At 42.1% G+C, this 25,354-nt stretch overlaps 1 protein-coding gene across 3 annotated transcripts in view; it reads left to right on the top strand.

Annotated features, from left to right (window-relative positions):
• Window positions 1–24,975, top strand: part of ASH1L (ASH1 like histone lysine methyltransferase) — a 238,891-nt gene extending 213,916 nt beyond the window's left edge. For all 3 annotated transcript variants that reach the window (XM_021667330.2, XM_012449852.2, XM_012449853.2), the window contains 14 exons: window positions 128–222; window positions 4,619–4,776; window positions 6,586–6,738; window positions 9,056–9,110; window positions 9,193–9,325; window positions 10,634–10,882; window positions 13,089–13,175; window positions 15,507–15,597; window positions 16,038–16,176; window positions 16,293–16,465; window positions 18,097–18,263; window positions 20,932–20,972; window positions 21,882–22,183; window positions 22,506–24,975. In XM_021667330.2, the coding sequence (XP_021523005.1) occupies window positions 128–222; window positions 4,619–4,776; window positions 6,586–6,738; window positions 9,056–9,110; window positions 9,193–9,325; window positions 10,634–10,882; window positions 13,089–13,175; window positions 15,507–15,597; window positions 16,038–16,176; window positions 16,293–16,465; window positions 18,097–18,263; window positions 20,932–20,972; window positions 21,882–22,183; window positions 22,506–22,597 (1,935 nt within the window). In that variant the 3' untranslated portion in view covers window positions 22,598–24,975. The remainder of the gene's footprint in view (window positions 1–127; window positions 223–4,618; window positions 4,777–6,585; window positions 6,739–9,055; window positions 9,111–9,192; window positions 9,326–10,633; window positions 10,883–13,088; window positions 13,176–15,506; window positions 15,598–16,037; window positions 16,177–16,292; window positions 16,466–18,096; window positions 18,264–20,931; window positions 20,973–21,881; window positions 22,184–22,505) is intronic.
• The last annotated feature ends 379 nt before the right edge of the window (window positions 24,976–25,354 follow it).

Below are 25,354 nucleotides of genomic sequence, written 5' to 3'. Positions count from 1 at the left end.
GCTTAGAGGCAATTGCTAGCATAAGGGAATTACCAGAGGGTGGCATCTTAAGAGTGGTTTTAATATTCTTAGAGATTATTTCTGACTGATTTTTTTTAATCTATAATCTGATCCTTCTCTTTTTCAGAGAGGCCATCTCTCTGAGGAACCTAATGAAAATATCAACACCCCAACTAGATTGACCCCCCACTTACAGATGAAGCCAATGTCCAATCGAGAAAGGTAAAAAGGAAATATTCTTATTCAAGTTCTTTTTAAATTATATGATTGTATAATCTGGTTTCTCTTCAAATCATATAAATCTTTCACCTTTTAAATTATATGATTGGTTATCTGTGTAAAATATTATGAAACTTCTATGTTGTTGATCCACTTTCTTTTGTCTTACGTCAAAGGCTTTGGTTCAGGGGTTCTGTGAACTTGGATGGAGGAAATAAATTCTTATTCTACCTAATTTCTTTTTTTTTTCTTAAATCTTACCTTTTTTTTTTTTTTTTTTTTTTTGAGATCTGGGATCTCATTCTCTCACCCGGGCTGGAATGCAGAGGCCTGGCTTACTGCAGTCATGGCTCACTGCAGCCTCCAACTCCTGGGCTTAAGTGATCCCCCTGCCTCATCCTCCCAAGTAACTGGGGCTGCAGCCACATGCCACCACACCTAGCTAATTTTTTTTATTTTTTAATTTTTTTAGAGACAGGGTCTCACTATGTTGCCCAGATTGGTCCCAAATTCCTGGGCTCAAGGTGTCCTCCCATCCCGACCTCCCAGAGCACTAGGATTACAGATGTGAGCCAACACAGCAGACCACCTTATGTTGCCTAATTTCTAAATGCAATAACATTTTCACACATCCCTCCTGAATAGACTCATCTATTCAGGAGGCTGAGGCAGGAGGATTACTAGAGCCCAGGAATTCAAGACCAGCCTGGGCAACATGGAAAGACCTTGCTTTTTTTTTTTTTTTTTTTTTTTTTTTGAGGCAGAGTCTCACTTTGTCACCCAGGCCAGAGTGCACTGGGTACAGTCTTGTCTCACTGCACCCTCCACCTCCCAGGTTTAAGCGATTCTTCTGCCTCTGCCTCCTGAGTAGCTGGGATTACAGGCATGAGCCACCTTTTTAAGAAGTTACTTGCTTCTTAAAAAAAAAAAAAAAATTAGCATTTCCTTCACATATAACAGTAGGCAGTTTGTATGTGTGTGTGTGTGTCTGTATAGTATGTATGTATATATTTAGAATGAGGGGGTTAGCAGTTAAACGACTTTGTCACCAATATTCACAAATATTTCATATCATATTATAGGCATTATAAATATCTTAGCCTGAGCAAGATAGTTGAGATCCCATGTCTACAAAAAAAAATTTTTAATGAGTTGGGGCCTGGTGCAGTGGCTCATGCCTGTAATTCCAGCACTTTGGGAGGCTTAGGCGGGTGGATCACCTAAGGTCAGGAGTTCCAGACCAGCCTGGCCAGCATGGGTAAACTCCATCTCTACTAGAAGTACAAAAAAATTAGCCAGGCATAGTGACATGCGTCTGTAGTCCCAACTACTTGGGAGTCTGAGGTGTGAGAATCTCTTGAACCTAAGAGACAGAGGTTGCAGTCAGCTGAGATCATGCCACTGCACTCCAGCCTGGGCGACAAAGCGAGACTCTGTGTCAACAAAAAAAAGAGAGTTGGGTATGGTGGTACATGCCTGTGGTCCCAACTGCTCATGTGGCTGAGATGGGAGCTGAAGAAGTGGAGGTTGCATTGAGCTGTGATTGTGCCGTTGCACTCCAGCCTGGGCAATGGAGTGAGATCACATCTCATTCACACACACACACACACACACACACACACACACACACACACATATATGTATGGAAATATGATTTATGTTCATCTCTACCTCACAGTTACTATGGTTGTTAGACCTACCACTAGGTCTTAGTATGCATTAAAAATTATTGTATGGGCTAGGCACGGGGACTCATGCCTGTAATCCCAGCACTTTGGGAGGCCTAGGCAGGCGGATCACAAGGTCAGGAGTTCAAGACCAGCCTGACCAATATGGTGAAACCCTGTCTCTACTAAAAACACAAAAATTAGCCAGATGTGGTGGCAGGCACCTGTAGTCCCAGCTACTCAGGAGGCTGAGGTAGGAGAATCACTTGAACCCAGGAAGCAGAGGTTGCAGTGAGCGTAGATTGCCACTGCACTCCAGCCTGGTAACAGAGCAAGACTCTGTCTCAAAAAGAAAGGAAAAGGAAAATAAAACGTTATTTTATGTTTCTAAAATCTCACAGTTAGTGTTTTGGTGTGGGCTTGAATTTAGTATATTTTGTTTTCTTTTAATCCTGCATATTAAACATCATTAAAATTTTTTATTTATTTTTATATATTAATTTTTTTGAGATGGAGTTTAACTGTTGTCCCCCAGGCTGCAGTGCAATGACACGACATTGGCTCACTGCAACCTCTGCCTCCCTGTTCAAGCTGTTCTCCTGCCTCAACCTCCCAAGTAGCTGAGATTACAGGCATGCACCACCACATCCGGCTAATTTTTGTATTTTTGGTAAAGATGGGGTTTCAGCGTGTGGGACAGGCTGGTCTCAAACTCCTGACTTCAAGTGATTCGCCCACCTCGCCCTCCCAAAGTACTAGGATTACAAAGGTGTGAGCTACCGTGCCCAATCCCAAATTTTTAAACAATTTACATTTTTTAAAATAATTGTTTAGAGAATGGTTCCATAGACTTCACCAGACTGTCAAAGGAATCCATGGCAGGGAAAACATTAAGAATACCTGCTTTGGCCTGGCGCGGTAGCTCATGCCTGTAATCCCAGCATTTTGAGAGGCCAGTGCAGGTGGATCACCTGAGGTTGGGAATTTGAAACCAGCCTGACTAACATGGAAAAACCTTGTCTCTACCAAAAATACAAAATTAGCCAAGTGTGGTCGAGCATGCCTGTAATCCCAGCTGCTCAGGAGTCTGAGGCAGGAGAACTGCTTGAACCTGGGAGGCGGAGGTTGCAGTGAACAGAGATCGCGCCATTGCACTTCAGCCTGGGCAACAAGAGCAAAACTCCATCTCAAAAGTATGCCTGCTTTGTTGACATTTTAACAGAGCAATAGAAAGGATCTTTAGTGGTAATTTCTGTGGTTCCCTGTATTCAGATAAGAATTGTCCCTTTCAGAAGTAAACAAAGTAATATGTTCTATTTGTTGAAAGTTTATTTTTGTTTATAACCATTATATAATTTTAGCCCCTTTCATTCTATTTCCCTTTGAGTCATAGAAATTGTCAATTTCAGAAAAACCACTCCAGTTGTTCTCTACTTTGGCTGCTCATTAGCGTTGGGAGCTTTGAAAAACTCCCGGGCCAGGTGCGATGGCTCACGCCTGTAATCCCAGCAATTTGGGAGGCCAAGGCAGGTGGATCACTAGGTCAAGAGATCGAGACCATCCTGGTCAACATGGTGAAACCCCGTCTCTACTAAAAATACAAAAAATTAGCTGGGCATGGTGGCGCATGCCTGTAATCCCAGCTACTCAGGAGGCTGAGGCAGGAGAATTGCCTGAACCCAGGAGGCGGAGGTTGCGGTGGGCCGAGATCGCACCATTGCACTCCAGCCTGGGTAACAAGAGCAAAAACTCCTTCTCAAAAAAAAAAAAAAGAAAAAGAAAAACTCCCAAGGCCCATGCCACACCCTAGACCACTTAAATCAGAATTTGCAGAGGTGGAACCCAGGTGTCAGTAGTTTATAATGTCTACTAGGGGCGTCCAATGTGCAGGAACTAGAAAATTAGTCTAATCTCAATTTTACCGAGAATTGAGACACATAGCTTGAGACTTACCCAAGATCACATGTATTTACATATGTGCTGTCGTGAAAATTGAATAATGGAATCATCAAAATCGTATAGGATCAGTCAAATACACATAATTCATTTAAATTTAGGGAAGAAGGGCCAGGCGCCGTAATCCCAGCACTTTGGGATCCCAAGACAGGAGGATCACCTGAAGTCACCAGCCTCGCCAACATGGGGAACCCCTGTCTCTACTAAAAGTACAAGAATTAGCTGGGCATGGTGGCACGTGCCTGTAATCCCAGCTACTCGGGAGGCTGAGGCAGGAAAATCCCTTGAACCTGGGAGGCAGAGGTTGCAATGAGCCGAGATGGCAAGACTCCATCTCAAAAATAATAACAAGTTTAGGGAACCATGTGGCAGGACTGCACCTAACATAGTTTGCCCAGTGCCTATTTATCTTACATATCTTTGCCTTTATTTGCCAGTCCAGTTCTCCTTGTTATAGCTGATCCTAAGACCCTACTTTATCTTGGCAACTGTATTTAGAATTTATACATATAAATCTCTCCCCTCTGGTCAGGCTATTTCACTTGCCAGCATTTCTGCAACCTTTGATTGTTACTTGTCAGCTATATGTAAATAGTACATGTTTTGTGTAATGTGAAAAAATTCACGATTCAAAATTAAATAATGCTTTGCCCATATGATTCTCTTTACAATGGCTCATTTCACATATATCATCTAACAATGGCTTACATAGAGTAGACATGTAGTAAATGCTCATTGAATTAATGAATAAAGGAAGTTTTTTTCCTTCCTTACAGGAACTTTGTATTAAAGCATCATGTATTCTTGGTCCGAAACTGGGAGAAGATTCGTCAAAAACAGGAGGAAGTAAAGCACACCAGTGATAATATTCACTCAGCATCATTATATACCCGTTGGAATGGGATCTGCCGAGATGATGGAAATATCAAGTCTGGTAAGGCATTTGAAACATTTCTTTGTTTGTTTGAGGTGGAATTTTGCTCTTGTTGCCCAGGCTGGAGTGCAATGGTGCGATCTTGGCTCACTGCAACCAACCTCCGCCTCCCGGGTTCAAGCAATTCTCCTGCCTCAGCCTCCCGAGTAGCTGGTGTGATTACAGACGCCCACCACCATGCCTGACTAATTTTTATGTTTTTTAGGTTTTTTTTTTTTTTTTTTTTTTTGAGACAGAGTCTTGCACTGTCGCCCAGGCTGGAGTACAGTGGCGTAATCTTGGCTCACTGCAACCTCCACCTCTTGAGTTCAAGAGATTCTCTTGCCATAGCCTCCCAAGTAACGGATTACAGGCGCCTGCCACCATGCCCAGCTAATTTTTTGTATTTTTAGTAGAGAGGGGTTTCACCATGTTGGCCAGGCTGGTCTTGAACTCCTGATCTCATGATTTGCTCACCTCAGCCTCCCAACGTGCTGGGATTAGAGATGTGAGCCACTGCGCCCAGCCTAATTTTTGTGTTTTTACTAGAGACAGGGTTTCACCATGTTGGCCAGGCTGATCTCAAACTCCTGACCTCAGGTGATTCACCCACCTCAGCCTCCCAGAGTGCTGGGATTACAGGCCTGAGCCACCATGCCTGGCCAAAGCATTTCTGTTAATTTATTTTAGTTGCTTTCCGGCAGATAATCTATTTGACAACTCCTTTTAGTATTGCCCAGAAAAGTTAGGATCCAAATATGTATGCATTAATTAGTAATAACCTATCCATCACAGTTCTTCAGCTATCCTCTCTTTAGGGAATAGAAAGAAACCTCCTTCTGTAGCCTTTCAAACATGACCTATAGTCTGAAATAGTCATTAGGCATCAGATAGATAGTGGGCCCTCTTTGTTACTTACTACCTTGAAAATAACTTGCAGACAGAGCAAATAGTGATACCAAATGCACTGGGGAAATTGGGGTGGGAGGCGGATAGTGTCAATATCAATTTAAAACCTTTTTTTTCTCACATTCAGATTAGTACTATACTCAAAAACCGTCAGATTTCCTTTTTCTAACCTTCATGCGTAAATAATACAAAGCACTCCTGAGTTCAGATATTATCCAGAAGAGACTGAAAGCAGAGAAACTAGCATGTCCAAGCATCCTTTCTAATTGAAAACAGTGTTCAAAAGATCATGCTCTTTTTGTATCCTTTCCTTCTTCCCCTCAAAAGGTAGAAGTATTCTGTGTGATGTGTAAGGGATATGCTGAAAGCTAACTAGATAGATTTAAAAATTGGTGCAGAATCTTATATCCTTTCAAAATTCATAAATTCTTTGAACTTATATCCTAACTAGTTTACTACTTCTGATAATAACAGGTATCATTACTTACATGTCAGGCACTGAGCTAAACACATTAAAGGCACTGTTTTATTTAACCTGCATTATTTCCTTATGAGGGAAGTACTACCATTATTCCCATTTGACATTTGAGAAGCTGAGACATACGTTAAATAACTTCCCCAAGATCACACAGCTAATAAGTAGGGAAGCCAGAATTCAGATACTGATAGATTGATTTTGGAGCCCAGACTTAACAGCTACTATACTGTATTGTATTTGAGCACTAAGCTAAGGTCCTTCTTGCAGCATTTCATCTCCAATAAATTCCAATGTATCCTGATTTTTCTTTACAGAAGATAGAACACTAATCTACTTAATCACTTCAGGGGAAAATAGAGCAAATGGCAGGAATCCATTGGGAAAGATAAAGCCATGTAGAGCTCCTCGTTTCCTGAAACTTAATTTTCACTTTATTCTTCCAGATGTCTTCATGACCCAGTTCTCTGCCCTGCAGACAGCTCGATCTGTTCGAACAAGACGGTTGGCAGCTGCAGAGGAAAATATTGAAGTGGCTCGGGCAGCCCGCCTAGCCCAGATCTTCAAAGAAATCTGTGATGGTATCATCTCTTATAAAGGTGACTATAACCACTTTCAAATTCGTTCTTTTTTTAATTTATTTTAATAAGTAGAGATGGAATCTTGCTATATTGCCCAGGCTAGTTTCAGATGCCTAGGCTCAAGTGATCCTTCTGTCTAGGCCTCCCAAAGTGCTTGGATTACAGGTGTGACCCACTGCTCATGGCCATTTCTTTTCTTTTTCATTTCTTTCTCTATCTCTTGATTATCTTTGATATTATAGTGGCTTTTTGCAGTTTTGTTAACCTAAGGATATAAAGAGGAAAACGAGGATCAAACTGCCCTAAGATGTAAGATGTAAAGTTTTGAATTTCGAGGCACCTATTCCATTTACATTCCCCCAAAAATCACACTCTCTGCATTCTCTTTTTTTTTTTTTTTGAGTTGGGGGGTCTCGCTATGTTGCCCAGGCTGGTCTTGGACTCCTGGCCTCAATCGATCCTCCTGCCTCAACCTCCCAAAATTCTGGGATTATAAGCATGAGCCACCTTGTCCGTCCTGCATTCTCAAGTAGGCTCATCTGACCTAACATCAAACTGCAGTAAGTATATCTACTATGTCACTGCATTATGAGCATGAAACACAGGCTCTTTCACTCTCTAGTGAAATTGTCAGAAATTAAGTATGGTAGCAAATGAGAAGTGGCCCCTCAACATCAATTCCATTTTCATAATACAGAGTAACTGTTAAAGGAAAATCAATTCTAGAAAATATTCACAATACAGTACTAAATTATTCAATATCTGGAATTCAGTTGGATCCATACCCAACAGAGTAATATTTTTTTTTTTTTTTAATTTTTTTAGGCAGAGTCTCAGTCTGTCACCCAGGCTGGAGTTCAGTGGCACAATCTTGGCTCACTGCAACCTCTGCCTCCTGGGTTCAAGCGATTCTCCCACCTCAGCCTCCTGAGAAGCTGGGACTACAGGCATGTACCATCATGCCAGGCTAATTTTTTTATTTTTTGGTGGAGAGACACGGTTTTACCATGTTAACCAGGTCGTTCTCGAACTTCTGACCTCAAGTTATCTGCCCGCCTCAACCTCTCAAAGTGCTGAGATTACGGGTGTGAGCCACCACGCCCAGCCAAAAGTGACTCTCCTGCCTCAGCCTCCCGAGTAGTTGGGATTACACATGTGTGCCGCCACACCTGGCAAATTTTTTGTATTTTTAGTAGAGACAGGGTTTCTCCATGTTAGCCGGGATGGTCTTGATCTTCTGACCTCATGATGCGCCTGCCTCGGCCTCCCGAAGTGCTGGGATTACAGGCATGAGCGACCAGGCCCCGTCCTGGCCAAACAAATTAATATTAATTAAGGGCAGTTAATGAGAACTAGAAAACACTTTTTGGATAAGATGTTCTTTTTGCTATTATAAAATTTGGCCAGGCATGGTGGCTCTTGCCTGTAATGTCAGCCCTTTGGGAGGTCGAGACGGGTGGATCACAAAGTCAAGAGATCAAGACCATACTGGCCAACATGGTAAAGACCCATCTCTACTAAAAATACAAAAATTACCTGGGCATGGTGGTGCGCACCTGTAGTCGCAGCTACTCGAGAAGCTGAGGCAGGAGAATCTCTTGAACCCAGGAAGCGGGGTTTGTAGTGAACCTAGATCACACCACTTCACTCCAGCCTGGCGACAGAGCAAGACTCAGTCTCAAAAAAAAAAAGATTTGTTGAGGTTAAGTAGTAATTTGCCCCAAATAGATTACCCTCAATAAGTTCTCATCTCTCATTCTTCATAGGAAGTTCTTCTCATTACCCAACTAACAGTGTGCTACATTTCAAGCAGATATAACTATATCTTTCATATCCTAGGCAATCTTAGAACTATCATTTGATCCCTGCCTTTACCTACATTTCTGAAAAAGCGGATTTTTCACAGGCCTTAAAAAGACTTGGATATTGGCCGGGCACAGTGGCTCACGCCTGTAATCCCAGCACTTTTGGAGGCCGAGGCAGGCGGATCACCTCAGGTCAGGAGTTTGAGACCAGCCCGGCCAACATGGTGAAACCCTGTCTCTTAAAAATACAAAAATTAGCCGGGCGTGGTGGTACATGCCTGTAATCCCAGCTCCTTGGGAGGCTGAGGCAGGAGAATTGCTTGAACCTGGGAGGCAGAGGTTGCAGTGAGCCGAGATCGTGCCGTTGCACTACTGCCTGGGTGACAAGAGTGAGACTCTGTCTCAAAAAAAAAAAAAGACTTGGATTTTTCTCTCGCTTTAAATTTGAGGGATTCTACTCTTCCAGTTAGGAGATGCTTACCTCCCTTGTATGGTGGAGTCTTTCTACTAAACCTCACATTCTTTTGCAGATACTTCCCGGCAAGCACTGGCAGCTCCACTTTTGAACCTTCCCCCAAAGAAAAAGTAGGTTCACATTTGTGGGAATCATCTGAGTTTTTAAAAAGTGCTAAGTGTACCAGATTGACACCCTGGTTTTGTGTTCCAGGAATGCTGATTATTATGAGAAGATCTCTGATCCCCTAGATCTTATCACCATAGAGAAGCAGATCCTCACTGGTTACTATAAGACAGTGGAAGCTTTTGATGCTGACATGCTCAAAGTCTTTCGGAATGCTGAGGTATTATTCACTGACTTGAAACAGATTTCACAAGTTTGTTCTAGAGGTTTAAGATTTTTTTCGCTCTTCTATCAACCATATTTCTGGTTGAAAAAGGCAGTCATTTTTATTAGTACCCTTGGGGTATGTGTTATTGTATACTAAATATTATTGAAGGCTATATATGAAGACATTGATATGACTAGATTGTAAAAAACTAATTTAGTATCAAACCTTTATGATATCATTATATAGATATTTTAATAGATTTAAGTAGTATCTCTAGTTTCTTTTCTCAAGAAAATAAGTACATGTGCAATATGCAGAAATATGTTTAGGTAAATGTTAGAAGTATGTCTTTTTTTTTTTTTTTGAGACCAAGTATCGCTCTGTCACCCAGGCTGAAGTGCAGTGTTGTGATCTCAGCTCACTGCAACCCACGCCTCCTGGGTTCAAGTGATTCTTCTCCCTCAGCCTCCCAAGTAGCTGGGATTATAGGCACATACTATCACGCCCAGCTAATTTTTGTATTTTTAGTAGAGATGGGGTTTCACCATATTGGCCAGGCTGGTCTCGAACTCCTGACCTTGTGATCTGCCCACCTCAGCCTCCCAAAGTGCTGGGATTACGGACATGAGCCATAGTGCCTAGACAGTAATATATCTTGCAGATGGAATTGAGGAATATCACAGTGATAAGTTACGGAATAGGTGAAACTCACTGGAGAAAAGGTGACCTTGAACTGAATTAAAAGGCAGGATGGACTATTGTATGGTACATAGAAGAGAGGAAATTATTCAGTAATTTTGACATACCTTAGAGAGGTGTTTGGAAGACAAAAGAGCCTACTTAGATAAAAGAATAATAGAAGTTGAAACACAAAATGAGAAAGAAAAATAGACAAGCGGGGGAAGAATTAGAGCAATTTTGCATTGTAACATTCTTTCTACTGAAACCCAGCTTCCACATAGATTTGACACCTGTAGATCTGTCACAGATATCCATAAGACAAAGGTATATATTGAACCTCTCCACTACATTATGCTTGTGATATTAATTCATATTTTATGATCTCTGTGTATTTGATCTTGTGGACACTAAGGCCTGTGACAGGAATTGAATGACAGATCAGTCGAGCAAATGGAAAAATAACATGCAGATTCTAACTTGAATTCATTTTAGTTCAGTTTAAGTTGTTCCCAACTGTCTGCCTTATATTTCATACTGTTGAAACTCTGTTAACCAAAATTGGAGGGTAAAGAAAATCATGCTGCCTCTTCAGGTAAAAATGAGAGGACTAAACATGATTTCTTTCTTTGCTTTTTTCAGAAGTACTATGGACGTAAATCCCCAATTGGGAGAGATGTTTGCCGTCTACGAAAGGCCTATTACAATGCCCGGCATGAGGCATCAGCCCAAATTGATGAGATTGTGGGAGAGACAGCAAGTGAGGCAGACAGCAGTGAGACCTCAGTCTCTGAAAAGGAGAATGGGCATGAGAAGGACGACGATGTTATTCGCTGTATCTGTGGCCTCTACAAGGATGAAGGTCTCATGATCCAGTGTGACAAGTGCATGGTGAGGGTCAGGAAATGAAGCAGAAGCTTGGTCCTAATGAACACGGTGACCATATTCAAAGAAGAAGCCCATGGCTCTTTTGGATTGGCTTGAAAGGCTTTTTATGAACTATTACTTAGCCATGGTTTATGTTTGGCTTCTCTGTTTGCCATATTGTCTTTCTCCTTTTATCTCTCTTTCTTTCACTTAATCCTTCCCTTCTTTTTCTCTCCTCCCTTCTTGTTTTATTGTTTTATTTTTTATTTTTTTTTTTGAGACGGAGTTTCGCTCTTGATACCCAGGCTGGAGCGCAATGGCGCGATCTCGGCTCACCGCAATCTCCGCCTCCTGGGTTCAGGCAATTCTCCTGCCTCAGCCTCCTGAGTAGCTGGGATTACAGGCACGCGCCACCGTGCCCAGCTAATTTTTTGTATTAGTAGAGACGGGGTTTCACCATGTTGACCAGGATGGTCTCGATCTCTTGACCTCGTGATCCACCCGCCTCGGCCTTCCAAATTGCTGGGATTACAGGCTTGAGCCACCGCGCCCGGCCGTTTTATTGTTTTATTTATAAGATAAAGTCTTGCTCTGTTGCCTAGGCTGGAGTGCAGTGCCATGATCTCAGCTCACTGCAACCTCTGCCTCCCACCTCAGCCTCTCGAGTAGCTGGGATCAAAGGCGTGCGCCACCATGCCTGGCTAATTTTTTGTACTTTTTGTAAAGATGGGGTTTCATCATCTTCCCCAGGCTGGTCTTGAACTCCTAAGCTTAAGTGATTCACGTACCTCAGCCTCCCAGTGTTGGGATTACAGGTGTGAGCCACCACACCTGGCTCTTTCCTTCTTTCTGCCCACTTTCCAGTGTACACTTCTCACATAATCTGTATCAAGGAGAATGACAGTATTTCTTTTTCTTTTTATTTTCTTTTTGAGACGGAGTTTCACTCTTGTTGCCCAGGCTGGAGTGCAATGGCGCAATCTCGGCTCACCACAACCTCTGCCTCCCGGATTCAAGTGATTCTCCTGCCTCAGCCTCCCAAGTAGCTGGGATTATTTTGTGCCACCACGCCCTGCTAATTTTGTATTTTTAGTAGTAGAGACAGGGTTTCTCCATATTGGTCAGGCTGCTCTCGAACTCACGACCTCAGGTGATCTGTCTGCCTCGACCTCCCAAAGCATGAGCCACTGCACTCAGCCTATTTATTTATTTTGTTTTAGAGACTGGATTTCACCATGTTGGCCAGGATGGTCTGGATCTCTTGACCTTGTGATCCAGCCGCCTCAGCCTCCCAAAGTGCTGGGTTTATAGGCATGAGCCATCGCGCCCAGCATAATGACAGTATTTCATATAGTGCTTTGCCTTTTAAAACATGAGTGATAGTATACTCTATTAGCATGATTCCTATAATACAGTGAAATATGTTAATATATGTAGGGCTCCTGATGAAGGAGTCAAGGCCTAGATTTGAGCCCTAGTGTCCCCACTAATATAGGTGAATGCATGACTTTCTGTGTAAAGTGGCTGTAACACATAGGATTGTTGGGAGGATAAAGTTAGACAGGGGTGTGTAAAAACATTTTGTAGCTGTAAAGCCTTTCAGAATAGCCATATCATTGACTTGAATTACTTAGTAATCGTTTGGTATTATATTCATTTGTCTTCTTATTCTGTCTGTCTCCCCATTTTATTCTTCCAGATCTATAGATTATGAATCAATCTGTATACTTTTGTTCAGAAAAGTCATTATTCTGTTTTCCTATTTTACCATTTATCTCTAATTTCTCATTCACCCAGTTATCCCTTAGTTCCTCTTTTACTTTACCCTGACCCATTTTTTTTTTTTTTTTGAAACGGAGTTTCGCTCTTGTTACCCAGGCTGGAGTGCAATGGTGCAATCTTGGCTCACCGCAACCTCTGCCTCCTGGGTTCAGGCAATTCTCCTGCCTCAGCCTCCTGAGTAGCTGGGATTACAGGCACGCGCCACCGTGCCCAGCTAATTTTTTGTATTTTTAGTAGAGACGGGGTTTCACCATGTTGACCAGGATGGTCTTGATCTCTTGACCTCGTGATCCACCCACCTCGGCCTCCCAAAGTGCTGGGGTTACAGGCGTGAGCCACCGCGCCCGGCCCTACCCTGATCCATTATTAATTTTTTATTCTGGGCTCCCAGGACACTCTCAATAAGTCATAGCCTCCATATCCCCCCAAACTGTATATTTTTCTACAGGTGTGGCAGCACTGTGATTGTATGGGAGTGAACTCAGATGTGGAGCACTACCTTTGTGAGCAGTGTGACCCAAGGCCCGTGGACAGGGTAAGCTGCCTTCTGAAAAAACTCTGATCTATAAGTAGTAGAAGTAGCACGTAGTATCTTACTTGTCTTGCTCTTGCTTTGCAGAATTTCCTTTTATAAGTTGTGGCCTTGGTTTCTTAAACTTTACATTAAGGGTCATATTTCTGTTCTTCCCTATTTCAGGAGTGTGATCAAAGGGAAAATAAAATACTTAGAAATTTGTGGAAGGAATGGCACTATATAAAACTAGGGTTTTTGGCCGGGCGCGGTGGCTCAGGCCTGTAATCCTAGCACTTTGCGGGGCCAAGGCAGAGGGATTCCCTGAGCTCAGGAGTTCGAGACCAGCCTGGGCAACACGATGGAACCCCATCTCTACTAAAATACAAAAAAAGAGTAGCCGGGCATGGTTGTGTGCACCTGTAGTCCTAGCCTGCTTGGGAGACTGAGGCAGGAGAATTCTTAGAACCTGAGAGGTGGAGATTTCAGTGAGCTGAGATTGTGCCACTGCACTCCAGCCTGGGCAATAGAGCAAGACTCTGTCTCTAAAAAAAGAAAAAAGCCAGGCACGGTGACTCACACCTGTAATCCCAGCAGTTTCGGAAGCCAAGGCAGGCAGATCATGAGGTCAAGAGATTGAGACCATCTTGGCCAACATGGGGAAACCCCGTCTCTACTAAAAATACAATTAGCTGGTGGCACACACCTATAGTCCCAGCTACTTGGGAGACTGAGGCAGGAGAATTGCTTGAACCCAGGAGGTAGAGGTTTCAGTGAGCCGAGATCGAGCCACTGCACTCCAGCTTGGTGACAGAGTGAGACTCTGTCTCAAAAAATACAACAACAACAAAAAACAAACAAACAAAAAAAAAAACTAAGGTTTTTTTTTTGTTTTGTTTTGTTTTTTTGCGGGGCGGGGGGGAATTGTTTGTTTTTTTGTTTGTTTTTGAGGCAGAGTTTTGCTCTTTTGCACAGGCTGGAGTGAAGTGGTGCGATCTCGACTCACTGCAATCTCCCCACACCGGGTTCAGGTGGTTCAAGTGATTCTCCTTCTTCAGCCTCCTGAGTAGCTGGGCTTACAGGCACCGGCTACCACGCCTGGCTAATTTTTTTTTTTTTTTTTTTTTTTTGCCTACCCAAATCAAAAGGATTTTTGTATTTTTAGTAGAGACGAGGTTTTGCCATGTTGGCCAGGCTGGTCTCAAACTCCTGACCTCAGGTGATCCACCCTCCTCAGCCTCCCAAAGTGCTGGGATTACAAGCATGAGCCAGCACACCCAGCCAAAACTAAGGGTTTTGTTTTTTTTGTTTTGTTTTGTTTTGTTTTTTTTGAGACAGAATCTCGCTCTGTCTCCAGGCTGGAGTGCAGTGGTGTGATCCCGGCTTACTTCAACCTCCACCACCTAGGTTCAAGCGCTTCTCCTGCGTCAGCCTCCCGAGTAGCTGGGACTACAGGCACATGCCACAACACCCAGCTAATTTTTGTATTTTTAGTAGAGTTGGGATTTCACCATGTTGGCCAGGATGGTCTCTATCTCCTGACCTTGTGATCTACCCACCTCAAGCCTCCCGAAGTGCTGGGATTACAGGCATGAGCCACTGCGCCCGGCCCCCAAAACTAAGGTTTTAATAAACACTATCAGATGTCCGTGAAAGGAATAGCTTACAAGCTTACAAAATCCAGAACTTGGTACCCTTAATGTTATTTATGTGGTTTAACATTATGTGGACAGTGGTTTAAGTGAAAAGAGCACTGGACTCAGAATCAACAAAGGTTAATGTTAGACTCACTTGGCAGGAGAAAGGGTGAGTGACTTGCCTGAGTCATTAAGTGGTTTTTGGCTTGGCTCTGCTATGTTTATATGTGTGATTTTGGGCAAGTCACTTCTAAAAAAGAAGAGATTTAGGCAATATTTCTTAACGTCGTTGCTCTTGTCATGTTTAGGTGAATAGTTCTTGTTGTGAGGGATGCATTTCAGAATGTTTGGGCTTTCTTGGACCCTGGGCACTAAGTACCAGTAGCATACCCAAGTCATTGTAATAATTAAAGTCTCCCTTCACACATTTTCATATGGCCCCTAGAATACATAGAGGAACTACACAATTAGTGCTTCATAAAATGTAGATTGAGATACTTAGCCTGTTGGTTTTGTCCTCTACCTTCACTTTTCCAGGTTTAACAACTCTCGTTGCTTTCATCTTTTTTGTATATCTCTGGTATATTGAAATGACAAAACAGTAAATCCTGATTGATTGAGAATTCTAGGGTTTAGTTCCTTTTCTCTCCTGAAGAGAAATAAGTAGGCTGAATGTAGTAATTCCAGCCCTTATAAATTGGCTTTCTGCTTCTATCAGGAGGTTCCCATGATCCCTCGGCCCCACTATGCCCAACCTGGCTGTGTCTACTTTATCTGTTTGCTCCGAGATGACTTGCTGCTTCGTCAGGGTATGTACACAGGAGCTAACCCTACTTGTCAGAGCTGACCTTTCTGAATAGTAGGAAGTCTCTGCTGTCTCCATAATAGTCATTGTCTCCATACGGCCTTTAATAGCAATAGAATATAAATTTTTTTATTCTCTAGTCCTTGTGCTTACATGTATCACCTCTCCACTAAATAATACTAATTTGAAATGATAGACTTGTTATAAAGTTAATTTTAAGACTGGGAAAAACACGAAGGAAGCTCAAGAAATGGAGGACCTCCCTTTTGTTGTTACCATAGTCTAGAATTGATTATCATCACTTATACTGCTGCTTTTAGCTCTCTGTATTTATACTGTTTCAGATTATGAACTCTGTGTAGACCCTGGGTCAGATAAACAGATGCCTAACAGAATCTATACAGGAATCATCTTATCTTTATCCTATGTTCTGTATCTTCCTAGGTGACTGTGTGTATCTGATGAGGGACAGTCGGCGCACCCCTGATGGCCACCCAGTCCGTCAGTCCTATCGACTGTTATCTCACATTAACCGAGATAAACTTGACATCTTTCGCATTGAGAAGCTTTGGAAGAATGAAAAGTATGTGCTGAGGTCCTGTCTTTTTCTTCCAGCTGTACTGAACCAGCAGAGCTGAATATTCACCAGGATCTTGCTAATCAACTAAACCTCTCCCTTCTCACTTTTCCTTTTTTCAGAGAGGAGCGGTTTGCCTTTGGTCACCATTATTTCCGTCCCCATGAAACACACCACTCTCCATCCCGTCGGTTCTATCATAATGAACTGTTTCGGGTGCCACTCTATGAGATCATTCCCTTGGAGGCTGTAGTGGGGACCTGTTGTGTGTTGGACCTTTATACGTATTGTAAAGGTAAGTGATCTGGCCTAGTTAAAAAATGACCTTGACCTCGGCCAGGTGCAGTGGCTCATGCCGGTAGTCCCAGCACTGTGGGAGGCCGAGGTGGGCAGATCACTTGACCCCAGGAGTTGGAGACCAGCCTGCCCAATATGGCGAAACCCTGTCTCTGTAGCTGGCCTGGTGGCTCAGGCCTGTAGCTCCCAGCTACTGTGAGGATTGCTGAGCCTGGGAGGCAGAGACTGTAGTGAGCCAGGATTACACCACTGCACTGCAACCTGGGCAACAGAGTGAGACCCTGCCTCAAAAAAAAAAATGACCTCGTATCTCCCGTTCATTGCCCACCCCATTCTTATTGTCTGTATATGATGAAAGATTCTCCAAGGCTAGCTATGAAACTTCAGAGAGATATACTATATTTTTTCCTTTCTTTTACCTAGTGCTTAGCACTCAGTAAATGTTCATTCCTTTTTATTAAATTTAGTTAATTTTGTTAATACTGTGTATTAATTTCAAACTCCAGCTCCATGACATTTTATCTGTGTTCCCTTGGGGAATTTACTTAATCTAAGTATCGGTTTCCCATTGAAAATAAGGATTATCTGTTTTAAAGAGTTTTTTAAAGATTATATAAAATAATCTAAAAAGCATTCAGCCCAGTTTATGGCTTAGAGTAAAAGCTCAATATATGTTATTTATCATTATTAGCAGAGTTCAGTAGTCTAGCCTGTTCTCTCAGAATCATAGCAAAATAGTCTAAAAGAATATGTATTCCATTCCAAAACTGACAGACTGCTTGCAGCTCTATGATACTGATGAGTCCTCCTTGTCTCAGTGAAAAAGTGTTCATTTACAGCCAGGCATGGTGGCTCATGCCTGTAATCCCAGCACTTTGGGAGGCCAAGGTGGGCAGATCAGGAGGTCAGGAAATCGAGACCATCCTGGCCAACATGGTGAAACCCCATCTCTACTAAAAATACAAAAATTAGCTGGATGTGATGGTGCACACCTATAATTCCAGCTACCCGGGAAGCCAGGGCAAGAGAATTGCTTGAACCTGGGAACCTTTTTTTCCTCTCTGTCTCATTGAGAACACACCTGTAAAAGAAGAACCTTCACAGAACATAATTCAGAGGCAGAAGTTGCAGTGAGCAGAGATCACACCACTGCCCTCCAGCCTGGCCACAGAGCAAGTCTCTGTCTCAAAAAAAAAAAAAAAAAAAAAGTTAATTTACAAATGTGCTTCCCTCAAATTTATACCTCCATTCTTTTCTTGTAATTCCTTAATATTATCTGCCCTGTTTTTCCCTCAAAATACTTTGTCACACATTCCTGGCAGCTCTCAGTATACATTCCTGGTTTATTTCCATCCATTCTGCTATTATATATATATTTTTTTCTTTTTTATTTAAATACTATCTTTTTCAGCTCTATCAAGTTATATTTATTTTTTCCTTTGTTGACACTAGTGTCTGGGAACTCTTTGCCCTGCAACAACCAAATACTTAGTTGTTCTACCTCTCTAAATAGCTACTGTGTAGGTTTTAAGGGTCTAGCTGCTCTCTCAATGGTGCGTATGGGGTCATTGGGCAGCTCAGGGGGAGAAATGGAGAAATAGGACTCCTTAACACTGGTTGGACCCATAGGGAGACCCAAAGGAGTAAAGGAGCAAGATGTGTACATCTGTGATTATCGGCTTGACAAGTCAGCACACCTGTTTTACAAGATCCACCGGAACCGCTATCCTGTCTGCACCAAACCCTATGCTTTTGATCACTTCCCCAAGAAGCTCACTCCCAAAAGAGATTTCTCGGTGAGTCTCCTTCGTTTCTTAACACTGCATGTTAGGACAATCTGGTTCACGCATGAAATTCACAGAGTGAAAATCTTTACATAGCTCTCTGCTTCTTCGTCCAGATTCCATCCCAAACTATGGAAATCTCTGTCTTTATTTGGGACATTTGAACAGCATAAGCACATTTTCTCACGTAGACTGTATCTCAGAAAATTGTTGATTACAATGTTACACCTTTCCTCTTTTCTCTTTCCTCTGTTTAATCTTTGCTGGCAAGCCCCACATCTGTAGGTTTTTGTTTTGTTTTGTCTTTCACACCCATAATTTTGAGAAGCAAGAACCCTGAAAAACTCCTTTTTTCCCTCTCTCTCATTGAGAACACACCTGTAAAAGAAGAACCTTCACAGAAAATAATTCAGCTTTTTCTTTTTATGCCTGCATTAAAAATGGAAAACATGATTATATAAAATTTGTAGTGGTGTTTATTATATAAACATCATGGTGGCTCACACATGCAATCTCAGCACTTTGGGAGGCCTAGACAGGAGGATCATTTGAGCCCATGAGTTTGAGGTTACAGTGAGCTGACTGTGCTGCTGCCCTCCAGCCTAAGTGATAGAGACCGTGTCTCAAAAAAAAAATTAGAAACATTAAGAGGAAAAAAATTACATATATTACTCCGCTCTCCAGAAAATAACCATTGTTATTTTCATTTTCAGACTTTTTCCTGTGTATTTTTTCTTTCAAATTGTTGAGAACAGTGTGCCAACTATGTTGTATCATTCATTCCATAAAGATTTTGACCATCCATTCATCTGTTTGCTCTGATTAAACCCTGGCTGAGCTCTTCATCATTGAGTCTTCTTTTAATGGTCCTGCCAGAATTTATAGCTGTCACCCTGAACTTAGAAATAATCGAACCAGAACCGGGTACAGTGGCGCACGCCCATTATCCCAGCACTTTGGGAGGCCAAGGTGGGCAGATCACGAAGTCAGGAGATAGAGACCATGCTGGCCAACATGGTGAAACCCCATCTCTACTAAAAATATAAAAATTAGCTGAGTGTAGTGACATGTGCCTGTAATCCCAGCTACTTGGGAGGCTGAGGCAGGAGAATCACTTGAGCCCGGGAGGCGGAGATTGCAGTGAGCTGAGATCGTGCCACTACACTCCAGCCTGGCAACAGAACACAACTCCTCAAAAAAGAAAGAATCTAACCAGAAAACAAACCGGTAACATTCCTATTTTCCCTGTTTGTTGTTCTTTTTTTTTTTTTTTTTTTTTGAGCCAGAGTTTTGTTCTGTCCTAGGGTGCTAGGGTGGAGTGCAATGGCACAATCTCGGCTCACTGCAGCCTCTACCTCCCAGGTTCAAGTGACTCTCCTGCCTCAGCCTCCAGAGTAGATGGGATTACAGGTGCCCACCACCACAGCCAGCTAATTTTTTATTTTATTTTTTTTTTAGTAGAGATGGGGTTTCACCATGTTGGCCAGGCTGGTCTTGAACTCCTGACCTCAGGTGACCTGCCCGCCTCAGCCTCCCAAAGTGCTGAGATTACAGGAGTGAGCCACTGCACCCAGCCCCCTGTTACTATTTTTTTTTCCCAAACCGTCTTTTGTATTATCTGCCAACCACCAGGTCTTTCCTCACATCTATACTTATTTGGTCTTGCTTGCTCAATCAGTAGCTTACTGATTAGCTTTGAAACCTCAACCCTAACTACAGTCATGTGCAACATGTTTCAGTCAACATTGGACTGTGTATACAACAGTGATCCCATAAGATTATAATAGAGCTGAAGAATTCCTTCCTATCATTTAGTGATGTCATAGCTGTCATAACATACTGCAATGTATTACCTTTTCTATATTCACATAGACAATACTTACCATTGTGTTACAGCTGCCTGCAGTATTCAGTACCATGCTGTGCTGTATAAGTTTGTAGCCTAGGAGCAATAGGCTATACTAAATAGCCTAGGTGTATAGTAGGCTATACCATGTAGGTTTATGTAAGGACACTTTATGATATTTTCATAACAATGAAATCACCTGATAACATACTTCCTTTTTTTTTTTTTTCTTTTTTGAAAGGGGAAGGGGGTGGGGAGGGGAGGGGAAGGGAGGGGGAGCAGGGAGGGTGGGCCACTAGAAGAGAGCCCTGATGACATATTTCTTAGAACATATTCTCATTGTTAAGTGACATATGACTGTATTTAAAAGGTGAAACGGGGCCAGCCACGGTGGCTCAGGCCTGTAATCCCAGCACTTTGAGAGGCTGAGGTGGGTGGATCACCTCAGGTCAGGAGTTCGAGACCAGCCTGGCCAACATGGTGAAACCCCGTCTCTACTAAAACTATAAAAATTATCCTGGCACGGTGGTGGGCATCTGTAATCCCAGCTACTCGGGAGGCTGAGGCAAGAGAATCACTTGAACCTGTGAGGCAGAGGTTGCAGTGAGCCAAGATCATGCCATTGCACTCCAGCCTGGGCAACAAGAGCGAGTACAAAATTTTGATAATCATTGTGGCCTGCATATTAATAGAAGCACTAAATTTCTCGTCCTAAAACATAGTCACCCAAGTTGTCTTCAGCCCTACTATGTTCCTTATCCTGAGTTGCTGCAGAGGAGAGCTAGCTTTCCCAGCTTCAACAATGTGCTTACCTCTTCCTTTTCTTCTCTGCAGCCTCATTATGTCCCAGACAACTACAAGAGGAATGGAGGACGGTAAGTCCCATGAGGGGATATAAGGATCCTAAGGGATTGACTAAGAACTTGAATGAAGCAAGAAAACAACTACCCGCTCAGCTCCATTTCTGGGAGTGTAGCCCAGTGTAGTGCCAGCACTATGGAAGAACTAAACCAGTAGATGTGGTCCCATTATGGAGCCTTAGTTGGAGCAACAGAGAGGTGTGCAAGGAGTAGAGACAGAGATTTGGAACAGAACTCCAGATCCAGAAAAGTTTCTTTTAGATGTCTGTAAGCTTTCCCCATTACCTCAAACATATCAGCTCTTGGTGCCTCTATCAAGGAACAGATGTAGCCAGGAGTACAGTTTTCACTGAGCTATGAACTGTGGATTCGTAATACTTATTTTTGCTTATTTTGTACATGAGGATTACTCCTGAAGAAAGATGACAGAAGACTTTTTCTTCAATTTCCTTTTCTGTTGAATGGGGACATAGCAACTGCTTTACGTACACCAGTAGCTTACCATAAGGAAAAAAATATTAAACTATTGATGTTAAAAAGGGAATCAGGAAAATTTAAAACCATTTAAATATTTATTATTATCGTTGGATTATTGGCATCACAGGGTTGTGCCATACTATAGTCATGAAGCAATCATGTAGAACCACCGAACAGTTGTATTAGCCCTTGTATATTTTATAGATTCCTGCATCATTTGTGCATATTCCTGAGAGGAAATAATAAAAGTTGAATTTTACAAATAAATTTCAGGTAAAAATAGTGATTTGTTCAAATAATAATAAAGTGAAGATGAGAGTCAGGTTTCTTACCTCAAGCCAAGGCTCTGCTAGACTCCAGGAACTCAAGCCATCCTGAGGCTGTCTACCTTTCATCCCCCTTTCCTCCTCAAGTGTCTTGCACTAAATTCAAATATCCTTCTGGCAGATCATCCTGGAAGTCCGAGCGCTCAAAGCCACCCCTAAAAGACTTGGGCCAGGAGGATGACGCTCTACCCTTGATTGAAGAGGTTCTAGCCAGTCAAGAGCAAGCAGCCAATGAGATACCCAGCCTGGAGGAGCCAGAAAGGGAAGGGGCCACTGCTAATGTCAGTGAGGGTGAAAAAAAAACAGAGGAAAGTAGTCAAGAACCCCAATCAACCTGTACCCCTGAGGAACGACGGCATAACCAACGGGAACGACTCAACCAGATCTTGCTCAATCTCCTTGAAAAAATCCCTGGAAAAAATGGTAAGAAGAATCAGGCTCATATCTAGGGTTTAAGATAAATGCAAAATGAAAGGGAATGGGAAAAAATAGTAATTACTGGACCAGCATCCAAAGTATTCTAAGAAAATGGTATAGTTCTTTCATAGGCTTGCTTTTAGTTATATCTTGGGAGTGAAACTGGAAGGTGAGAGGAATCTCCTCTAAAGAACCACCTTAGGTCTAAATTGCTTATAGGTCAGAAAAGGACTCATTCATTGAGTTCCTGTACTCTCCTTAGAGCTCAAATCTGGAATAAGGAGTAGGAGAGTGGTATTTTGATGAGCCTTCTTGGTTCTGTTTTCAGCCATTGATGTGACCTACTTGCTGGAGGAAGGATCAGGCAGGAAACTGCGAAGGCGTACTTTGTTTATCCCAGAAAACAGCTTTCGAAAGTGAACCTCAAAGAATGAGAACCTCAAGCATCTGGGATCCAGTGGAGCTAATCAGTCCTGCCTCCTGCTCTCTGGGTGTAGACAGGGGTGGGAAGGGTCCATCTGGGCAAGGGGAATGGGGCCATGTTGTTGACATTAGGTACTTAATAAGCCTTGGAGCTGGTGGAGAGGGAGAGGAAGGAGTTCTGTCCAAGACAGTTCAGGTTAATTAATTTTCCTCTCCATTGCTTCACCTGAAGGGTTAATAATGTAGAGAGGAGGGAGGACCACACTGGGGATGACCAGAACCTACTGGTACTTTATAGCATTTGCCCCTCCCCACAGCTTGGGTTTTTCTGTCATCCTCAGATCCCACAGGCATTGCTAAGAAGCTACTTCCTATACCCAGGTAGAACTCAAAATCCAAAGGGATAGGGTCAGGATCCCTATTCCTACCCAGTCTATTCTCTATTGGCTCCAAGAGCTACTCCAGAGACCTAAAACAGAAACAGTAGCTGGGGCTTCTTCCCCGATACCTGACAAGGGAAGTTTCTCTCTCCTTTCTTGCCCAACCAGGTCAAAGTAAAAATGTGAGTTGACAGCTCAAAGCACTTGCAACTGCTGCCCCTCCTTACCTCTACTCCCCAAAATGGAATCATGGGATAGGGAAGGCCCCCATGGGGTCAGAAGGGCACAGTAGTTCTTACAATTATTTTTGTTTTACCCTTCATAACCTGTCAAAGATATTTTTTTCTAATGAGAAAGCCAGGCCCCCGCCAGCACACATGCTGTTTTTAATGCGCTGTGGTTCTTGTGTGTCTGCTGTGCCGTGCAAATGGAGATTCAGTTCAAAATAAAATCATTTTAAAACCTACATAAAAATAACTCTAAAACCACCCCCGTAACAAAAGTCACTACATAAACTGTTCAGCAGTATTCACCTATCAGAGTATTTGTTGTGAGTGTAGATTATCAATTGAAAACACTACTCTTGTTTTCTTAATTGTACAGTTTTCAATGTCCCTTTCTTAAAGAGACAGTATTTCTCTTCACCCCTAGTCCCATCTTCCTTCACCTCCTGAATGATATCAGGAGGTATATCCAGGGTGTCTCCTTCCTTCCTACTCTCTTGACCAGAAGTTACCAGACTATACTGTCTCTTTAAAAATAAAATTTAAAAAGCTTTGTTGTCTTTTCAGACATACATATGCATATACGTTTTAGATGTTCTTATAAGAGAAAAGATGGTTTTTAAATGTGCCAAGTTGTGTGTGTATATATATATATATATGTGAGTGTGTGTATGTGTGTGTATATATGTACATATATACACACATCTGCTGTGTGATTGGTAAGCAATACAATAGTAAACATGTCCCCATTACTTTTTTCTAATATTGGACCAATGCTGTCCTAATTGTACATTTCCCCTTATGGTGACGATGCTCTGACTTGTTTAGGTAGACACATTGACCACCTTCCATTCCATTGAATCTTTTTTTCTTTTTCTCCTTTCTGTGTCATTCTTGAGGGAAAAACAAAAGAGATAGGGGATGCCAGTGATCCCCTTGAGCAGAGAAAAAAAGCAAAATAAATATTTTATTAAAAAAGAATTAAGAAAATAGTTTGGAGTATTTTCTTACTGTAGAGAAGCACTGTACATTACTAAGAGACCTGGGTATAAGATACTCACATGTGGAGCTGGAAAAATCGCATGTCCAAGCCCGTTTGAGTGGTTTCTTTTGTTTTTCATTGCAGGGAGTGGGTGGGAGGGAGGTGGGACTAGGGGCACTTTGGGGGTCTACTTTTAGTCAAAAGCGAGAAAATGACAAGAAAGAGATTAAAATTCAATGTTTCCTTTATAGTGTTAAACACTAAAATTTTAAAAAAGACAAAAAAGAAAAAAAACTTTGTAAAATTCGAGAACAGAAGCAAAAGACACTACGCTCTGTCATTTTATCTTTCTTTTGTTGAAAGACTAAAAAAAACTGAAATGTTTTTTAGACAATCAAATGTTAGGTAAGTGCAAAAACTCGTTTTTTCTTACTGGTGTAGAAATTAATGCCTTTTTTTATTTTTCAGTTATTTTATAATAACGAAATAAAAAGAACCCCCCAGCTGCCAGGCGGGTTTTGGTGTTTGAAATGCGGGGCAAAGCACTACATCACTGCAAATAGATACAGAGTTAGTCTGCATGTCTGTAGGCTGTGTGATTGCGGAAAATATAAATGCTGCTAATATATTTCCTTTTTACAAAAGCATATCTAAATAGATGATTGTTTTGATGTTAATCTTTGTAAATTATGTATTACCAATTTTAACATTGGATGTAATTGCATACAAAGCTTGCATCTCAATCCTTGAAAGTCTAGTATTAAATGGAAAAAACTTTTCCTAACTGTGGACTGGTGAGCTTGCTATTTTTTTCCTCTTTCTTATCCCCCATTTATCTTCCAAGAACAACTTCATCCTGTTTCCGAGGGAATCTTCCTGAAACAACATCATAAACTTGCTAGGCTGCATATGAGCACTCTCACTGCTGTTGACTACTGGATCACGTCATTTCTTCAGTACTAGGATCTTTCTAGTCGGAACCCAGCCTAACCGATCAGCACAATAATCACACACACCAAATGTCCAGTTGCTTTTTTTTGTTTTTTGTTTTTGAGACAGGGTCTCACTGTTACCCAAGGTGGAGTGGAATGGTGCTATCTCGGCTCACTGCAACCTCCATATCCCAGACTCAAATGATCCTTCTGCCTCAGCCTCCCAAGTAGCTGGA

Source organism: Aotus nancymaae, unplaced genomic scaffold (genome assembly GCF_030222135.1).
Source record: "Aotus nancymaae isolate 86718 unplaced genomic scaffold, 86718_ANA_hifiasm-v0.15.2.pri h1tg000108l, whole genome shotgun sequence".
Classification (NCBI taxonomy): Eukaryota; Metazoa; Chordata; class Mammalia; order Primates; family Aotidae; genus Aotus; species Aotus nancymaae.
This window is presented reverse-complemented; position numbering and strand designations above follow the sequence as displayed.